This window comes from Pieris napi, chromosome 1, assembly GCF_905475465.1.
Source record: "Pieris napi chromosome 1, ilPieNapi1.2, whole genome shotgun sequence".
Lineage (NCBI taxonomy): Eukaryota > Metazoa > Arthropoda > Insecta > Lepidoptera > Pieridae > Pieris > Pieris napi.
In genome coordinates, this window is record NC_062234.1 from 3,580,172 (window position 1) to 3,600,004 (window position 19,833).

The following is a 19,833-nucleotide window of genomic DNA, read 5'->3' on the forward strand; positions in this document are numbered from 1 at the left end:
ACACTTTACTTTACCTAAATATCCTAAATATTTTAATATTGAGTATAGTAAAGTATTTTCTTTTCCTTCATTTATCGACAAGTTTTATCTCAATTTGTTTGTATGCGAAAATAGGTTTTTTACTTAAATACATTTTCCTTGTAAAATATGCTCATTACACCTATACCCTGAACTATAAAAAAAACCGTTTTTCTACGTTATATATCAGTCTAGGGCTCTTGGCGACATGGCTCGTTCATAATCTTGTTATAACGACTGTTTTGTCCAAGTTTCAGTCACAAACAGACGAGTAAACAAAACAATATTCATGTTAGAAACGACCCATAAATTCGTCTCTGATAAAAGTTAGCAGAGAAAAAATAGCAGTTTTACTATCAACTTTAGTAAAACTCAGAAATTACGCAACAGTGGATTTTATTTAATTCCTCATTTTATTTATTTATTCAGAAGATTCACAGCACAATACAGAAATAGATGTATACATTGTGGGCCAATTACAAATCGTCACATAATATAGATTTGTTTTTTTTCAAACAATAAGGTAAACAAAAAAAAACAATAAACATACCAAATATTTTTAGTGTAAAACAAAAAAGAAAAAACAGAATTTAATTAGTTGACAATGAAAGGTTATCAATGCACTTCATTCAACCATTTATTTTTATTTTTGTAAGCATAAGAACATTTACAGATGTACCTATAGATGTTTACGAAGTTCCTAAATGCCTACACATATATTTTTAAAATTTTCAGAGACCATTTTTAATAGGCCTATAGGTAACGTAGACCATGTTTGCCAATATTTGTTGTGACAACAAACAGTACGATCAATTAACACATGTTGACGCTTTTTTCTCTGCTCGCTGTAAAACTGAACTAACAGAATGAGTACCATCGGTTAGATTGAATTTGTATTTCTAACCGTGTGGTTACTAACATTTTCCATTTTGCAATGTATTTATTTTATGTAGAACAGGCTTTAATACTGTGCCTGTTTCGTTCCTTCCAGTACGGCTATTACAGGATGTAATACCGGCAAGGAACGAACGAAAAGGAACTTTATTTTGTCTTTATTATGATTAATCATTATACATTATTATCAATTATAAAATAAATGGTTCTTAGTAATGGCTCGACAGGGGCTGGCAAAATTATTAGGTCGCTTTGTATTTTGTAAGCGTATTTTTATTCGATCTCAAAGAAATTGTTAAGATATATTAAAAAAAAAAACTTAGGTGGGTAGGTACGTAAAGGTCTACTTAATTTGTTAAGGAATGTTTCGCCACTTATTTATTTGAAATACGAAACGAGAAAACTGTGGTTACTCCATGCGGGGGCGTCCATCACTACGCAACCATTTAAAGAGCGACAGCGGGACGAGGGGGGGGAAAGGACGAAAAAGACTCACCCACGTAATTAAAATTAGCTTTTGGCCAAATATGTATATGCATTTGGAAAGTCTTCAATTAAAGTTATTTATCTTTGCGTGTACTTCGAACTTTGAATTAGGGACATTAAGTGAGCAAGGCATAATAACATTATTGTCATAATTCATCACGTTTATGAATAGTTTTGTTTATATACACTAATTATTAATATATTCAACCAAATTAAGGCCACAACTGTATGTGGTTATCCTCCACAAACTTTATAGATAAGCCATCGTGTCCGATTTTTCTCCAAATAGTATTTTATTTATTTATTTTTTAACACTTCGTTGCATACAGAAATATAATACAATTGACATTATTAAATGAAAAGGTAGGCACCTGGTGGCCTTATCGCTTTCGAACGATCTCTTCCATACAATCACTGTGAAAGAGAAAAAAAGGAATTAAATCATACAATATTAATAAGACATATAGTTATTAGTATATTTATAGACAAATTAATGCAAAAACAAAGAAATTATAACTTATGTATGCATTGATCAGGAGATTATTAAAAAAAGGACACATGAAAAAGAAAAAGTTCACATGAATCATGATAATTTTAGAAGTTAGGGATACGACGTGGACAGGTAATCTTTGTACACTAGAGAATTAAAGGAAGATAAGAAGGAGCTAAGCGAATGGGAAAGGGTAGTAAACTCCATAGCTTCACTATGTACAAGTATTTTCTTATTTTTTTGTTCACTGCGGCGTACACTAAGTTATATACGTTACTCGACTCGCGGGTACACAAATAGTTCTTTCTTCTTTTGTTTTATATTCATCTTTTACAGGTATCAATGATGGGTCTCATTAGCCAATAGTCATAAATTATTAATCTGGAGTGATTTATTAATTTTATTTCTCTCTATGTAAAGAAAATGCTTCTTCGTCAATACACTGAAAGCAAATCCGATCCAATGCCATCACACAGTAAGCTCGTAAAATTTGGCTACATTTTAGCCTTAAATAAAATTCAAACGGCTGTAAAGCTATAATAGTGGATGTCTGGAGGATCGATCCGCAACGGGTGTGTTGAAGCACCCTTATCGAAAATCTCTTTGGAATACCAAAGTAAGTCTATCATTTTCTCTCAGTATGAAGTGTGAGGGATAAAGGATAGTTTTAGTAGTCGTTAACATCCGAGGATCGGAAACCGTAGCATTTTATAGACATGTTTTGATATTGTGTAATAATAATTCGTGTATGTTATGATGCTATTTAATTCCTATAAGCTTTCGACCAGATATAACGTAGACCTTTGTTTTAGTAAGATTTGAATTGTTGCTAATGAGGACTTTTCATGTTCAAGGCAATAATATATAAATAATAAAAATAAAATTAGACCTCCAACGGAGTGAAGGCCTCCTCAAAATACTTCCACTTGTATTTGACACCCATTCCTTGTTAAAATTTCTCCCCGCAATCCTATCTATATAACTATATCATTTATTTCATCTTCCCAAGTTTTTGGTGGGCATCCTCTCTTTTTTCTTCTCACTGGGCCATTCCAAGGGTCTTCTTGACCCATCTGCCACCACAAATGCGGCATTTTTACTTTATCTTTTAGTTACAATTGAAGAATCGAGCGCTCCATAGCCTTTTACCTAAAATAAAATTGAATAATTATAAACGGCTAATTAATTCGTGCCAGGAGCATTCTGTATCGATTTCAAACTTTTCAATGTAAACCCTTCACAAGAGACAACGATATATTAAATACATCTGAACGTCAATTGTTTAAAGACTCAAGGGCCGTGGGGTTCAAGTGCATAGGCGCTAATGAAAGAATTATGTTGGCGCCTGGTAGATAATACCGATGACCCCAGAGCTGGTGCTTTCAACGAAGTATCGCAATATATCTATATAATATATCGCAAAGACAATACTTTCTTAATTTGTAGTATTACTATGTAGGTTAAGAAAATTGTAAAAACTGTATGTTTGATTTTTATGTTTAGCATAATAAACGAAATTTAAATTTGTTTAGCATCTATTCTAGCATATGAATAAACAATAGAAACTTAGAGGGATTTTATTAAAAATATCCAACAATGCCGGTTCGCACAGAATGACCCACAGCATAAATTTATATAAAACTATTTCGTAACCTCGGCCAACAAATTAATTGGGATGCTGTAGAACCGGGTCAAGCTCTAACAAACGATCATCGCTTTAATTTTTCTCATATTTTATCTTTAGAATACTCTGTGGATGTTTCATTTATTTCAATTTGCAACTCTGAATTCTTTTGTCAACGTTAGATATGAAATGACTAAATGTAAGAGAACTCATAATAACGATTTTATATCCATTGAAGAGAAATGACATTTCCATAACTTAAAGAGGTTTGAACCTTTCTATCTGTCGCTGCTTCATTTCCTTCTAAGTCAATAGATATTAGCATAAAAGTAATATCGGGCCTGTCTCAGCGACTCAAAAGACACCTGCCTTGCAGTTTCAAAAATATGTAACTCTGGACGATGAATGTATATTTAGGGACTTGAATTATACGTATATATTAACCTAACTTAACCTATTTCCAATTAAATGAAATGATTACTTATATACAAGCTATTCGGTACTGAATTTAAGCTTTCCTTGGTAATTAAAGTAATTCCTTTGTAATTTTTAAATAATCATTCTTGGTTTAATATAACAAATATTATTACTTGAAAATATTGTTTTTATAAAATTTCGAAGGTTCGAATAATTTCTTACAACAATTTTCTTACTAACCGTAATTTTGTTTATCACGCTCTCAATGAGGATTACGTTTCTATTTAGTTTAAGTTTTTTTATTATTTTTTTTATTTTATGGTTGCTTGTTTAATTTGTTATAGTTATGTATGTGTGTATAAGTTAAATAAAACACTGATTCTGAAGCTAGTCAAGCAAGTTAAATCGTTTAAAATATGAGCTTATAACTAACATAAAATTAGGGGTAGTGGGGTTGCGACGCTAACAAAAACTAACTTGGCTTATCTAAGGGTTCATAAATCTAAGTGACACTTAAATACAAGCACAGTCGACCTTTTTGGACATTATAGGAAACAAGGAAACAAGTATGACAATTTATGAGTGTGGAAAAAACTAAAGGTCTCATTTTAGCTTCAAGTGTGGACGATTGCTAACATTTGTTTTACGCTTTTAATTATAAAATATATATGTATATGTAAATTGCCTCATGTTAGGTTACATAACTCCAGTTTGAAATTTTTATGTGTATTTTATGAGTAAAATTTGAGAAGTTATATTTCCTTGTATATTTTATGCATACATGTTGTTTTAGGACTTATAAATAAATATGCTATACCTAGATATATATACTGGATGGCGCAAAAGTACTGGCACTAAAGAATTTTTTTTATTTTTTATATGACATTTCCTGTCATTCTGTTGTTGAAAATTGTGTAGTGAACAAATGTAAAAGGTGGGGAAATCGACGACGAAATTCACGTTGTGTTTTTATCACTGATTAATTATTCCGTAAGAACATTGACACGATTATTCCACGTTCTTGGGGAGTAAAACGGTCCATGTTTATTTTCAGTATATTTTACATTTGTTCACGACACAATTTTCAACAACAGAATGACAGGAAATGTCATATAAAAAAATAAAGAAATTTTCTTTAGTGCCAGTACTTTTGCGCGACCCAGTATAAGCTGTAAATTATATTTCTTGAAATTAAACTGTGTACAACTTATATGAGAGCAATATCTCTTAATGCAGTTTGCATTTCTGAGGTCATGCATTCACAGAAATTAATTTTCTTTCGGATATGAAGAATCTGGTATATCCCATACCCAAAAATGAAACAATTGAAACATGTATCACCACAGAACGACGATAACATTCCCTTAGGAATCTATTAAGCCCCATTGCTCGTACTAATTACATAAAATCAGAAGAATTACTACTTATATAAGGGAAATATCAAAATTATACTATTAATTTATTCCCCTTTTACAAATTAACAAGTCCCTACAAAACTCGTTAGCGAGGATGTAATTGATATCTAAACGGGTTCGCGATTCGCGTCTCGTAATTTTTTACAATTATCTACGCAATTACAACTCGTTTAAAGAAATGATTGAATTACTCGTATACGGTAATTCAATCATTACCGAGGGTTTAATACTTTAATATACAATGTATTGTCCATAATATTTGCAATGCTTTACACGAATGTCTCACATATCGCGCTTTCGCCACTGCATTGACTTACTTTTGCCGAACGAGTGACATATGACATTTATATTTTATTATAATTATTTTTATTATTTTTATTTTTAAAATTATGTTAAATAGTTGTAAATTTATAATAATACATAACTTCAATCCGGTCAAAATAGTGTTTTATTTACATTTATATTTTATATTGATTATTTTTATTGCACTATATTGTTGTATTTCTTCGAACAGTTTTTAGTTCTAATATTGAATAAAGGATTGCTATATATAACCTTGCCTCAATCTGGTTGAAATGTTATGTATTATTTGATATGATTAAATGAAAATTAGGTTCGTATACTCGGACAAATCATGCTTCAGTTTCGAAGGTCCTAAAGTCGAATTACTTGCTTGTTAAGAAAAAAATATTGAGTAGGATAATAGTCATAGAAATGCTAAACTTCACTGAATCTATTAAGATTTTACTTAGAATCACATCGTGAAGTCACAATTCGTACTTCGTTGAACGCAATTCTTTGTTATGCGTCAATATCCGGCAGCGAGATAAAATATCACGTTGTTTTGTACAAATAAATCTGTTTTTTCTATTACATTTATTTTAATATAACCAACCAGAAACCTTTTTTTGCAATATTAAAAAGTATATAAAAAACTTGCGCAATAATAAAAATTGTGATAAAACTCGGGATATTTTAGAGCTATTCGTGAACAACAAACATGAAATACCCTTCACTATATTCTATTCCAGTCAACAATGCATTACATACTTATCTGAAATTGTATATCAGAGTAATAAATTAGATCATGATTTTATAATTATATTTCTTAAATCAACAAAGCAGTTAACGGATTAAAATTTGTAAGTCTATATTACTTGGCATATTTTAGAAAATTATAACGAACACACCATATTTTTAAGTAGGACAGTCTGACAGCAGGCTTCTTCGGAGAACGATAATAATAGTAATATATTATCACCTCGTCGTCCGTCGTTCCACAACGAAGAGTTTCTTAAGGCAATTTTTGCCACGCACCACCACTATGTGGAACCAGCTGCCTACTGAAGTATTTCCGAACCAATTCACGGGCATTTCCGTTTACCTCCTGTAACATAAAAAAATTAGATTATTTGCCTCTTCACGATTTTGCTGTTTACAAGTTTACACGATACCATCTATGTGAGAGGCTGTAATAGGACTATAGAATTATTATTATTAACGATGTTTCAATGTTAATATTGTCAAATAAATTCAATGCTAAATTAATTTTTACTGATACGTAATGTGTCTGGTTTGTTTCAGAACATGGAGGAACACAAATCAAAGGAGGGTACATGTTACGATATAAACGTAAGTAAGCTTAATTAGTTTCTTTATATATTTTTCAATTTATCGAAACCAATATTTTTAATATAAAGTATCTATAAAATTGAGTGCGCCGTACTGCCTACGTCCGCAGTACGGCGTCCGTCTAATCTAAGACGTCTACGCCGTAGCTCGTCGTAGACGTCTTAGATCAGGGAATTTCATTTGTTTTAAGAAGACCTTATGTTTCGAAATCCAGAAGAAATGCTCTGCTGTGACCAGAAAGCTGGCATAGTATTTTACGCTTTTGTTTTTTCTGGATTTCTTTCTCTCTTTAATCGGCAGCTCGGCGATCTGTGCGTCGTGGTCAGTAAGAAAGTGCCTGGAGTGGACTATCCGTTTCCACCGGTTTCGGTACAGCGCGTCTCTTATGACAGCGTACAGTTTTGAGGACGATGAGTCTTTCGCTTGATAGCTCCATCTGGTTTGTGAACGACCACGTGATCTTTTGCCTTCTGTATTACCAACCACGATCAGTTTCCCTAAATTCTCATCGCCTCTGCGCATTGTATGGCCGAAATAAGATACAATTGTATTGATAGTACTAAGCAAGTTGTTGAAAAGGAAACAAAAATAGGAGGTTTTGAATTAAAACTTTTGTTGAATCCTCGTTTGCTAGTCAAGTCTTTTTAAAATTGTGTATTGAATAAGAAACTTCCGTCATGGAGAGCGCAAAATTTTTGTTTAAAAAAATATGTTTATATTTACAATAATGTTTTTGTTATTAGACCACTCCCAAATTGCTCTCAAAGCATTCAAGCAGCGTTGACATTGACTTTATCACGCTTACTGATTGAGATCAAAAACCTACTCAAGTTCTGTTGAAGATGTGATCGAAAGCGACTTGACTCGCACTTGGACGAAAGTTGCGACTAAGTGCCATTCAAGTTAAGAATCTTTATTTAACGATTTAGATTTTAGTCATGATTTAAAACAAGAATTTGTATTCAAATAGTAAAGAACGTTCAATGATCTGTGATATTTTTATTAGGTCCTGGTTGAAATTAAAAAAACCCACATGTAATTAATAAAAAACACAGAAATTATATTTGATATTTATACGTTCTAAAATCAATGTGTATGCCTAAAAAAATACAATAAAATATGACGTCAAAAAAAAAACACACAGCAGTAGTGCTTATGTTCTAAATATACTTGAATGAAAAAAATAAACAAACAACCACAAAATAAAAACTAAAAAGAACTAATACTAAAAAGATAAAATAAAAAACCAAAACTACATGAAAACTTAAACCTCATTAAGAGATACTTCTCCTTTGGTTAAATACATCTCGTCTTACACTACAATGTGTTACTTACAATATGCCCCCGGTATTAATTGGAGAAAATCGCAACAAGCCGAGCGGTATCTACATTATACTAACGAGCCCATCAAGGCACGAATTGGATACTTGCAATACCCACGTGCAAGCCCAACAATCAATATTTGATACAGTAGTTTATTCACGTATCAAAATCGTCGGACCAATCGTTGAAATTAACTATAATTAGGTGTTTCGGATTATTTTTTTTCTTAAAGATCACGATTTATAAGCAAGCACTACTACTGTTTCAGCGTTGTCGCTTAATGAACGGTTTCTTTAAATCTTTGGTAAATTATATGCTCTATGAAAATTTTTTCCAGCAATTCTTCAAGACAGTTTATGGTTGCACTTATAGATTCCTACATATTTCTATTTTTAAGTAGATTTGTAGGTGTAAATTTCTATTAGTATGTGATGAAGTAGGTAGTCACGACAATTACAACAAAAAGCTAAATTGGGCACGGTTTTTAAGTATTTTTGTTAATATGACGTATTTATTTATTTAGAGCTGTGTTGAGCCAAATAGCCCCCAAAACTCAGGTGCCTTTGAACCGCGCACTAATGGACTTTGTTTTCCATGTGCACAATTAACAAGTGCCCGTAAACAGAAGGAAAACATCCAACGACTTTGTCGGGCTCAGAAGCCTGATCACCACCATTAACTTTACTCCACTCCAACTTTTTTAAAGTTACTGAATATTAATTTTAATCAATGTTTATATTTTTTTACTGGCAATACCTTAATATTCAATTGGTTTTGATAAAATCATTAATCGAAGTCATTATCTACTGAGTATTATGTCAATTATAATTGTCTTTGGTATAACTTCATAGTTACGCAAATAAATGCAAGTTAGCATGCCCAAGTAATCGACTAATTGAACGTTGCGGTATCAGACTTATTCAATACGTAGTTTCGAGTCGGTTTCATTACGAACGTGATTAAATTGGAATAATCATGTAACAATCTCTGTGTAATTATTACTGAACCTATAGTAAACGTTATGAGCTTGATTGGAATGTAAGTTTGAACATTGTAGTATTGATATTGGCACAATATGTATAATTTAATTATAAAATATGTTTGTTTAGAGAGACTACGAGATAACTCTAAAAGTTAACAAAATCAAATTTGGAGGAAAAACTCTTTTATCGTATATTGTCCGTCTGTTCTCCGGTCTTGCCAGCTATATTTGTGCTTGTCCGAGGAAAGTGTAACGTCTCCACACAAGAAGCATTCCATACCAAAGCCCGTCATATTCAATTGCTTGCCATCGTCCTTAGCCGCCAGTTCACTCCTAAAGGGATGGAACATTGACGGAGCGAGAAAGCGGTGTATTCTGTAGTAGAGTGTTGGCGTTGGCGAGAAGAACGACTGCACTCAGTTGACAATGAAGACCATAGCCGTCTTTTCTTATTGGAACAATTATACATTGCCAATGTTAAACTTTAAAACTGACAAAATCACCTTTCGTTTAGATATTGGAAATTTGTCCAAAAGAACAGTATATCCTAAACACCCATCTTAATTAGTATTTTCTAAATAAAAATATTTTCTTTAAACAAGCTACTTTATGTACTTATAGTTTTGAGAACTTTATGTAGTAGTTAGATGAGATATTATTATTATTATTATGGACGGCCTGTTAGAATGAATATATACTGTAAAATAATATTAATTCTTGTGTTTTAGGAAAGTACTTGTGGAACTCGTGGTCCGAGGAATGGGTAGTGCTATATGATGATTCAACTATGGCTTGGTTTAAGGTATGTACACAAAACATTTCGATTATAGAGGTAAATGTATATCAATATGTTGTTATTTTTAAAGTGATGGAACTCGTTTTCTTCATTTTAGAAAGTAGTTATATAAAGGAGTACTTTTAGGCCGTCTCAAGGTGTACTTTAGAATCACTCCAGTTCATTTATCAATGTAGGTTAATAAAACTTGCCTGTACGGTGATTGAAAACACAGTGAGGAAATTTAAAAACGAAAAAAGAACATGATTAGAAAATAATCTAAAAGTGAAGAACGATAATTGTAGCCACTATTTATTTAAGTTAAACAAATTACTATTATAAATATTAATGCCGTGCAGACTTCGAAAAATAAGAAACTTATATTTACCAGCAATAACAGGTTCAATATAGCGTCTAATAAGATGCGTAATTGAATTCAAAGAGAACATTAATCACGCCCTTGTCACTATACTTCCGACATCTTGCTTCTGACGTTTCATTTAGCTTATCTCGGGAAGCTTATAAATCATAACGATTAGATAAAAAATTCGACAAAACAATGACCGTCACCATTTTTTAAGTTATTCAAGTTATGCTTCTTTAGGCGCATGAAAAATTGATGAGAGTGAAATTTTACGATGCGCGCGCACCGTGACACAAAATTAACAGAATGAAGTTGCCCACGGAAGATGCTACGGCATTGGACATAATTTAAAAACAACATTCGAATAATAATAGAATGTATGTTACACTTAATGTAAGAAAATAATAATAAATATTTATTTATTTAATTTTTCAAATGTAAACTGAACTTTATTGACTATAATGACTCCTTTTCCAGTCTTTGATTATTTAATTGTAATTAATTATTTGCATGCAATCAAAAACTATTTTTAATAATGCCAAAGAAGTATAACTTCTTACGCGCATACATAAGTACACGCCCCCTTTTTTTTCGTTTCCCGTTAAGATATCAACCACTGGAGCTCATGAATCTAGAATGAAGCGCTAATGACACAAAAATGTAGTGTTTTCAAAATCGAAAAATAGCCTATCGTAAGATTAACCCTGAGGTCATACGTTCGACCTACCCCGTCTGTGAAGGAAAGGGATCTGCGATATTTATCGTATAAATTTACTTAATTCCCTATTCGACTTCAGCCAATCTACTATATATAATTCTCCCTTGGTTCCCATACTCCTCCGAAACGGCTCGACCGATACTTATTAAATTTTTTATCCATATCCAGTAAGTCTGAGAATCGGCTACTATCTATCCATCAAACCCCTAAGTGATAAGAGGTTTCCACCCCAATTTATTTTTTTGTTTTTATTTTTTTATGATACAGCATACAAAAACACACACAACTCCTAATTTTCACCCCTCTACGATCAACCCCTATTTTTTATTAAAGTAGATAGTTATTTTTATTGAACTAAAAAAAAATGTTCCTAGAAATAATATACATGGCAAAACAACGTTTGCCGGGTCAGCTAGTTTTTATATAAACTTTTACAAAGAATATTCTCATTCGTAATAAGGCTCAGAGATTTTTTTTTTAAATCAAAACCCAGCAATTAAAGAGAACAATATGAACAAACATCAGAAACTAATCAAACGCTTGCCCAACTTGTTTCATACTACAATAAAATATGCAAACGGTTTTGAACTTTATATTCATATATAGAGCGCCTACATTCCCCCGAAACAACTCCTTCTATTGGCAACTTTAATTAATACTTTGGCATAATTCAAGTAATTGGTTCGTGTATAAATTATTCGCTTTGGTTACCTGCGCAATTTGTTCTGAATGTCATTTTGAGGTGTTACGCTTTGAGTGCCTAGAAGTGCTGCGTCGACTTCTTCGATTTCAAAGGATTCAATTAATAACAACCTGTGTCCCCAAGGGCTATCATTTAGGATTGCCTCGTTTTAAAATCTTCATAAAGAACCTTTAAAATTCTTCTGCTTTCGTAAAGCATGCTATGGAGAAAATCCTAATGCTAATTTAAATGTGTCTCAATGTCTTATTACCTAATGAGTGCAATTGATTCACTGAAATAATGAGAGTTTGAGATAATTATATAATAATAGCAAGCAAGATAAATTATGTTTTATTTAAATGTTATATATTCCTGAGACGGTAAATTTTTTTTTATACGATTTTGAAGACAGAACATCTAAGATTGTCGTGAACAAGCTGTGACAAACAACATATTACTTTTGCTATTCTGAAAAATAATAATCATAAGCAAAAGCGTATATATTGTTTCATCCATTGTCAACAATAAGTGAAATTATTCGTAAAATAATTATAGTATTCGTTTTTAAGCATAACGTAGTCATGTATCTTTGAGCAACGTTTATAATAACTGTAAGTCAAACAATTGAACGGTTTACATTAAACAATATTATTTATTTATTTATTTCGTAATATATTTATGTTCATCTGTTAGCCCCAAAATAAATATAATTACGAGAAATTCGGTTTTAGTATGTTTCACGGCTAATAAAATATTTTTCGTTCCACGTAACAATAACACGACTCCCAAGTTACGATTGGTTTTCATCTCGATTTCCTACACAATACGTTTGGTTCAGAAGATTTTGCTTATTAAGAAATTGGCCTTACTTTCTGCTTCATTAAGTTTTTCTTATTTGTGATACAATAATGTTTATAAAATAACCGGCTTTCTCCTTTTTTATGAATAATTTAATTATATTACGTTATTCACAGTATAAAATGCATATAACTTTTTTTAAATTTCAAGGGATCGTTTATCCTGTAACTCAGTCAGACAAGAATCCACAAACACCGTATATGTGTAAAGGAATAGTTTAGAGAAAAAAAAATCAAACTGATCTAAGAAGAAATTAACTGAACTTTGCCAATAACTACTTAACTAGTGTATTTGTTAACTATCTTATTAACAGTCGGAACACTGTCCCATTATATTTAACTAGTGCAAAAACAGTTGGTTGATTTTTGATTAAACATGTTGCAAAATTAGCGTACATTTCTTGGATACGGAGCACTAAAAATGGGACAAACAAAGGCGGTAATAAATCGTCTGCGATCGCTTCATCAATTATTTCGAACGACACTCTATCGGGGTTTTATACTAAATGTGTCACCATTTGATCGAGGAAGGGGTTCCTAAGCATAAATCACTTCCCTATCCTTCTCGTCCACCGGTTTTTCTATGTATTATCTCTTTCACACTTTTCACAGTTTTGCCTGTAATAAACCTGGTTCAGAATCGATATTAATTGTTTACCGATCCGTAGTCTACTTAAGATGTATTTAAATATTATATTTTGACAAAACTATTGCTGTAGCATTGCTCATTAAATATATTAAAAGTTTATTTTCTTTTTCAAAAGCCAAATTACGTTAAGTTTTAAAGTTTGTTGAAATATTACGAGCTTTTGTTGTTTTATTATATTATACACTCGAATCAATTGGCTATCAATTACTTGGGTCCGTTTCTGAGGGTAGCATGAACATGTCTGGGAGGCAAAATACTGATCTGATAAAAAAACCGACTGTAACTATTTTAAATATAAAAAGGAAAATGAAAACAGTGACTTTTCATATTACTGCCTGTATAACAAATGGTTCTTGTTAAGAGATAATAAAATGTGATAACTTTAATTAATCGCCTCGAAGCCATCCAAGATGGCTGAACGGTATAAATTGTGAACATTATAATGAAAAAACTCGCTGCTGCTGACAAGGGACGGATGGTTGCGGAATAATAAAGGGTGATGGAATATGCATGAAATGGCCGTGCAGTTGTTTTATGCATTCTGCGTACAATACTCCCAAATAATATTTGGATATTGGTCAGACGGAAAGGCTACAGCCTTAATTGGAGGTGAAAGGTGTACATGTCTAAGTGTAGTGTGTAAATATGTATATGTCGCAGCCAACTAGCTTAATTAGGCGTTCAATCAACAGACTAGCCTCTTTATTAAACAGCACCGTTTAACTGTTTAACAAATGCCACGGCTGAATATTCAGGCCGCGTAATTATATTCAGCTGTAGCATTTCTTACAACATTTAATAAACTGGCAGACTAATGCTTAGGCCATTCGTACGATAATGTGATAGAAATAAAAAAGCTTAACTATCTCACATAAGGAAGTCTTTATTTAATACATTTAAAATGTAACTTATTAGTGTTAACTTACTCTGAGTATTACTACACTCATTGACAGTTTCGAGAAGGTTGTAGGTCTCAATTAAACGGGATAGGCTAGTAATGTAAAGTCATCGATTCAAGTCATTTGCCTAGCTGTTTGATGAACTGGTTGAATATCATTCAGGTCGCTAGTTGAACGGCGCTGTTTAGTAAAGAGACTAGGCTGTTAATTGAATGGCAATCCGCCCTTATGTAATAGATTTTCTTTAAATTTTTGTCGTTTTCTGACGTATTCGTATTGAGATTGCACTGTTTACCGTAGAAAGATAGAAAAAAGATTTGTTCCCTTATACAGAACATGTACGGTGAATCTATTGTTTCTCTTCGGATTCTATAGATCCAAATCTAACTAGAACTTTCAACTATATATTCTTATATAGTGGTTGAACTACAATACTCGACAACTTATATATACTTCGACATAGAATCACTTTCTATCAAAAAATTGAGTAAGAAAGTAGCTATTTGTTGTTGTTGTTCAGCAAAAGTTCAGAGATTTATTGGGGAAATATTTATTTGTATTTTTTTAGTAAGAATAAGTTTGGATTGTAGCCACCATCAGTTGATAAATATTTTTTCATTTTTCATAGTGTTTCTGCAAAATATCGACGGTTTTATTTTTTTAAATGTAAAGATTACTAGACTATTAGATTTAAAGTGCATTTTTATAGTGTTTAGTTTGGGTTCACTTTTTTTATTTAATAAAGTTAACCGACTAAAACATCAATAAAACCGGGCAATACGATCATAAAACATTTATAAATAATAAACCTCAATGAAATCATTATTAGTTATAGTTTAAATTATTCAACGATGAATTTAATTGCAATAAAAATACATAAATTACGCGGAAAGCCACTCTAACCTCCCCAATTTTTCGCTCGTCATTCCGTTTTTTATACTTATTATAATGGTAAAAACATTAAAATGTATATAAAATAACAATTTTTTTTTTCTCTGCGGTTATTTGCAATCAGCCCCAAGGCTATGAGCAAATTTTTTCTGTGGTGCTGTGATGTGGAGTGACTTCCCATTGGAAGCATCTACTCATTTTCTGTTTAGAGCTACTGCCGGTCTTCTAGCTCTAGAATATGGTGACGTTTTAGTTGACTCACATACTGTCTAGTGGCGAGCAAGTTTATTCGGGTGACAGCTTAACCGCTCTTTGTAAAAAAAATAACAAATTAATAAATTTTATACAACTAAACACGCCTCCTCTTTTCAGGATGCATCAGGAAAATGCATGGCAACACAAAAGCAACTTGTTAAGGAAAGTCCGGAAATGCTGGCAATTGCGACCTGGACAGGGCAAGTGCCGCAAAGACCACCTCTGCCTCCAGGAGCAAAATTATCACAGCTCATGGCTTTGGGGTCTCGAAAAGACCCCGGTCGGGTTGTATGGATGCTTGCTAAGTCGGATGCCGAAATGAGGTAGGTAGGCAAAAAGGTTTTGTTACTTTATTTTGAGTATAAATTTACGCAAAATTTAAATTTTAAAAGAAAAATCACTTAAGAAGCAAAATCATTTCTTGCGCAATATACAAATAAAACTAGCTACTAACATTTAACAAATCACGCGATGTACTTACTTTGTAGCCTATACGTTTTTATTTTTTCTATTTTATTTATTTATATATATATATATACCTATATATTATATTTTCTAGCTAATTCCCCTACTATTTTGTCGTCGGAGGTATTAAATAGCTTACGTATATACTATATAATATATATATATATGTATTAAACATATTACTTAATTAAGCACTACTACCTATTTCTTTTAACAACTTATATAACACTTACAGTAAATTCCAGAAAGAAGCCTCTTAACCTAATGTTGAACATGATTTCCTTTAAGTCTCTGTTACTTTTATTCATACATCATACATCAGACAGTCGGCCAGTCGGTCAGGTAACACCGTCTCTTCAGCTGTATTGTTACAAGGACAGGCAGCACTTTGTCTAACCCTGAACCTGTAAATACGAGAATCCACCGTGACCTGTGAACATCTGCGTGGTTTATTTGTTTAATAATCGAAAAGGCCGAAACAACATTTGGAAGAAATAACTTAGTTATTGCACGTATTTTCTAGTTTATAAAGTAATACAAAAATTTACTCTAACACGACGTTATCAATTTTCCTCTTTACATATTCTCACAGTTAATTTCGCTGAAAGGTTTTCGACCTTTACGAATGAAAGAACGAAACGAAAGTGTACGTTTCAGAGCTTAGAGAAAATAAAAATTCAATTTACTTAATTGACTAGATGATTCGTTGATACAATGATTTATTTTGACGTTGAAAAACACGGCTTTCAATTAAAATGAAAGGCTCGGATCAAACACTATTGATTATTGCTTTTTGATATTCAATTCGTTTTATTTGAAAATGAGATACTTTTTTTCAATAGTTACGCTTTAATGGAGTGGATGTGTCGCCATGTGGAATCGGCAAAACATCGTGCTTGCTTTGTCATTGATACACGCATTATGTCAACAATTAAAAAAGCGACATACCTTTTTAATTTCAATTACAAGTGTAAGTGAATGTTTATATATTTAGGTAAGAAATTCTTCTTCACGAATACAACATAATGAACGGTTCTCATTCTGAGCTTAATATATTCGATAGTGGGCTGATCAATTTAAATAAAAAAGCGTAATTACACTTATTAGGTCTGCGAATTATCTTTAAATATGTTATTATTAAATTTATTTTGCTTTTGTTTCTGCTCTCATGGAATTTACATTATATATAATTTTGTAAATCTTACTGTCGCCGCACACGGGCCACACGCCACAGCCACAAACGCCGCCACGAGAACCTAGAAGCGGCTACAAAGGTAGCTGAAGCGCGCGACAGCCACTTGTGGCCGGTCGTCGACACTTGCGGTCGGTGGCTGCTACTTTTTTTAACCCTTGCCTGCAGTATCATAATGGACTCTGACGAAGAAGGTTTAATTGCGCTACTTTTGATAAAAAGACGTCGTCGTAGAAGACAAAACCGTAGTTATTGGATACACAGAAAGACATTAAATATCACTTTTTGAATCCCAAATCGCAGGACGGGATTGTATCTCTGATATAAATAATTCTATATCCATGCGTTACCGTCGACTTCAGGTTAACTGAGGTAAGGGAGAGAGGGGCGCGGAATCGCGCGAGTGGCGTGTGGCGGCTTTTTGTGTGGCCGGTGCGAGCCACAAGAAGCAAGTTGCGACGATTTGTAGCGTGTGGCCGCCACCGGCGCCACCGTGTGCGGAATATATAATATTACAGGAAATATGCCAGTGGCGGCGTTTTGTGGTTGTGGCTGGTGGCCCATGTGCGGGGACCCTTATGTCCACCGTAATTGTCATATATTTTAGATTATTAGATTGAAATTTTAACGGACAATTTTTTTTATTATACGTGATGTGGTGTGCTTTACAATACTATCACCCTGCCAGTGCGGTATACATAATTAATGTATACTTTTTCATCTCATATAGTATTTTCCTAATCTTGTGTTATTACAATTTATTTGATATTAAACAACATCTCCTATTAATATGAGAGAAAAGCGACGCGATACCGTAATTAAAGCAATTTCTATGTGATAGTTTGAAAGTGACTTCAAAAAGTTTTCCCGGCTTGGGAATAGGACACTGATTGGATAATGTTGAGTTGCTTTGACCTGTATTATTTATTACGATATGCAAAGATGAATTCTAACATATATATTCCATTAAGTATACGTATGTATACAAAAACCATATATACAAGTTTACTATTAAATAAAAAATATGAAACTTATATTTAATTCTTATGAAATGCAACAATACAATACTAATGACTGAATTATTGATATGAAACTGCCTTTAGGTGTAAATGGATATAAAGCTAGTTTCAAAAGTTATTTACGAGTAACATAGTTCGTTCGGCCAATTGTATACATGTCAATACATAGTAATACTGTATTAAAGACTTAACTTGGCGCCTGGTCGATAGTACCGGTGACCCCAGAGTATTTCTCGCTCAACGAATAAGTATCGCAATACAGCGAGGAAATGCTGCCAGCATTAAATGTACACTGCCACAGGGACCAATCTTTTAAAAGTTCTTTTTGTTTTCTAATTATCCATTTTAATTATTATTCTACGTAGGTTAAGAATATTATAAATAATATTGAAATACTCTTAGTTCTTTCATAACAATAAATGTTTAATATATAGTGTCAAATGTATATAAAAAATAAATCATAGATTTTATCACCTTATGTGACCACTATATGACCTGCATTTCATGATGGCCAGGCCAGATCTACTCATATGTATCGGAAGAAACATTTAACTCTCGACGAAAACAATACGATATAATGCTACTACAACTATTAAAATCTCAACTTGTTTAAGTTATGCTTAAAAGGAAGACTATTAAGTAGTTACTAGTAAATAACCTGCAACATGAGCACACCCCACATACACGCCCTCACTCACACCATCACACAACACCCGTATTAGGTATCTCTTAGTTCATTGTATTTAATACATTTTATTTATATTTTCCTTCCCATGTTTCGGAAATGTTTTAACCTTTCTGTATTTACAGTTGACTCTCGATAGTTTGAAACTCAAGGGTCCAGGGATAAATTTCAAATTACCAAGAATACATAATAACAAGTTTATACCACGAGGGGGAGGGGGGGACTCAAGTAGTTTGATCAAAATTAGTGATTTATTATTTTTATATTATTATTACGTATTAACAAATAAATACAGTAATTCACAAATGTTTATTTCGAAAAGAAGTCCATAATCTTTTTTTGAGTGAGCGACTTCAGTCTATCATTGTCTAAAGAATTTTCGATAGTGGTGAGAGCTGCCAAGTAATCGTCATTCGTATCGGTTCCGTGGGCGTAGAAGCATAGATTACTAAGTAATTTCCTTGCTTCAAAGAATGTGACGCGTGGGCGGTTCTTCTTCGGTTTCTTCTTTATATCTAGACATGCCATATTAATCACTCCGGCATCGGTTAGGACACCATTGACAATGATGTCGTCGTCGAACATCGAACAAACGACAGGTCTATGCATGATAAACACTTCAAATTAGAGTAGGGAAGCTCGAACTTCAAATTATCGCATGCTAGCGTGCAAGATAATATTCCTTCAAATTCAAATTACCGAGAGGATCAATTAACATTGATTTTATATAATTTTTCGAGTATTTTTCAAGGGACCGGAAAAAAAATACTGTAATATGGATGCATGCATTTCATCTATGGCTTTATCTTTAGTAATATATAATAATTATTGTTTTTGTTATATAGAATTTAATTAAGGTGTAGGAATACGAAATAAATAAACATCTATTGCCCAATACAATATAATTTTCCCAACTAAACGTACCTAATGATTCATAATGTTAACTAAAGATGTTACGCGATTATCCAAATCGCTCCACTCGGCTTAGCGATTGGCCCAAGAGTGGAGATTAGGGAATGCAATCCCGCAAAATCCCGATCTCGCGAAATCTCGTGCCATTTTTCGAGATCAATACCGAAATCTCGTAAGATTAACGAGATT

At 32.6% G+C, this 19,833-nt stretch overlaps 1 protein-coding gene across 1 annotated transcript in view; it reads left to right on the plus strand.

The window, feature by feature from the left end:
* Nucleotides 1–19,833, plus strand: part of LOC125054186 — a 38,187-nt gene that overhangs the window by 9,623 nt on the left and 8,731 nt on the right. The window contains exons 3-5 of the mRNA XM_047655942.1: nucleotides 6,929–6,976; nucleotides 10,010–10,083; nucleotides 15,489–15,694. Of these exons, the coding sequence (XP_047511898.1) occupies nucleotides 6,929–6,976; nucleotides 10,010–10,083; nucleotides 15,489–15,694 (328 nt within the window). The remainder of the gene's footprint in view (nucleotides 1–6,928; nucleotides 6,977–10,009; nucleotides 10,084–15,488; nucleotides 15,695–19,833) is intronic.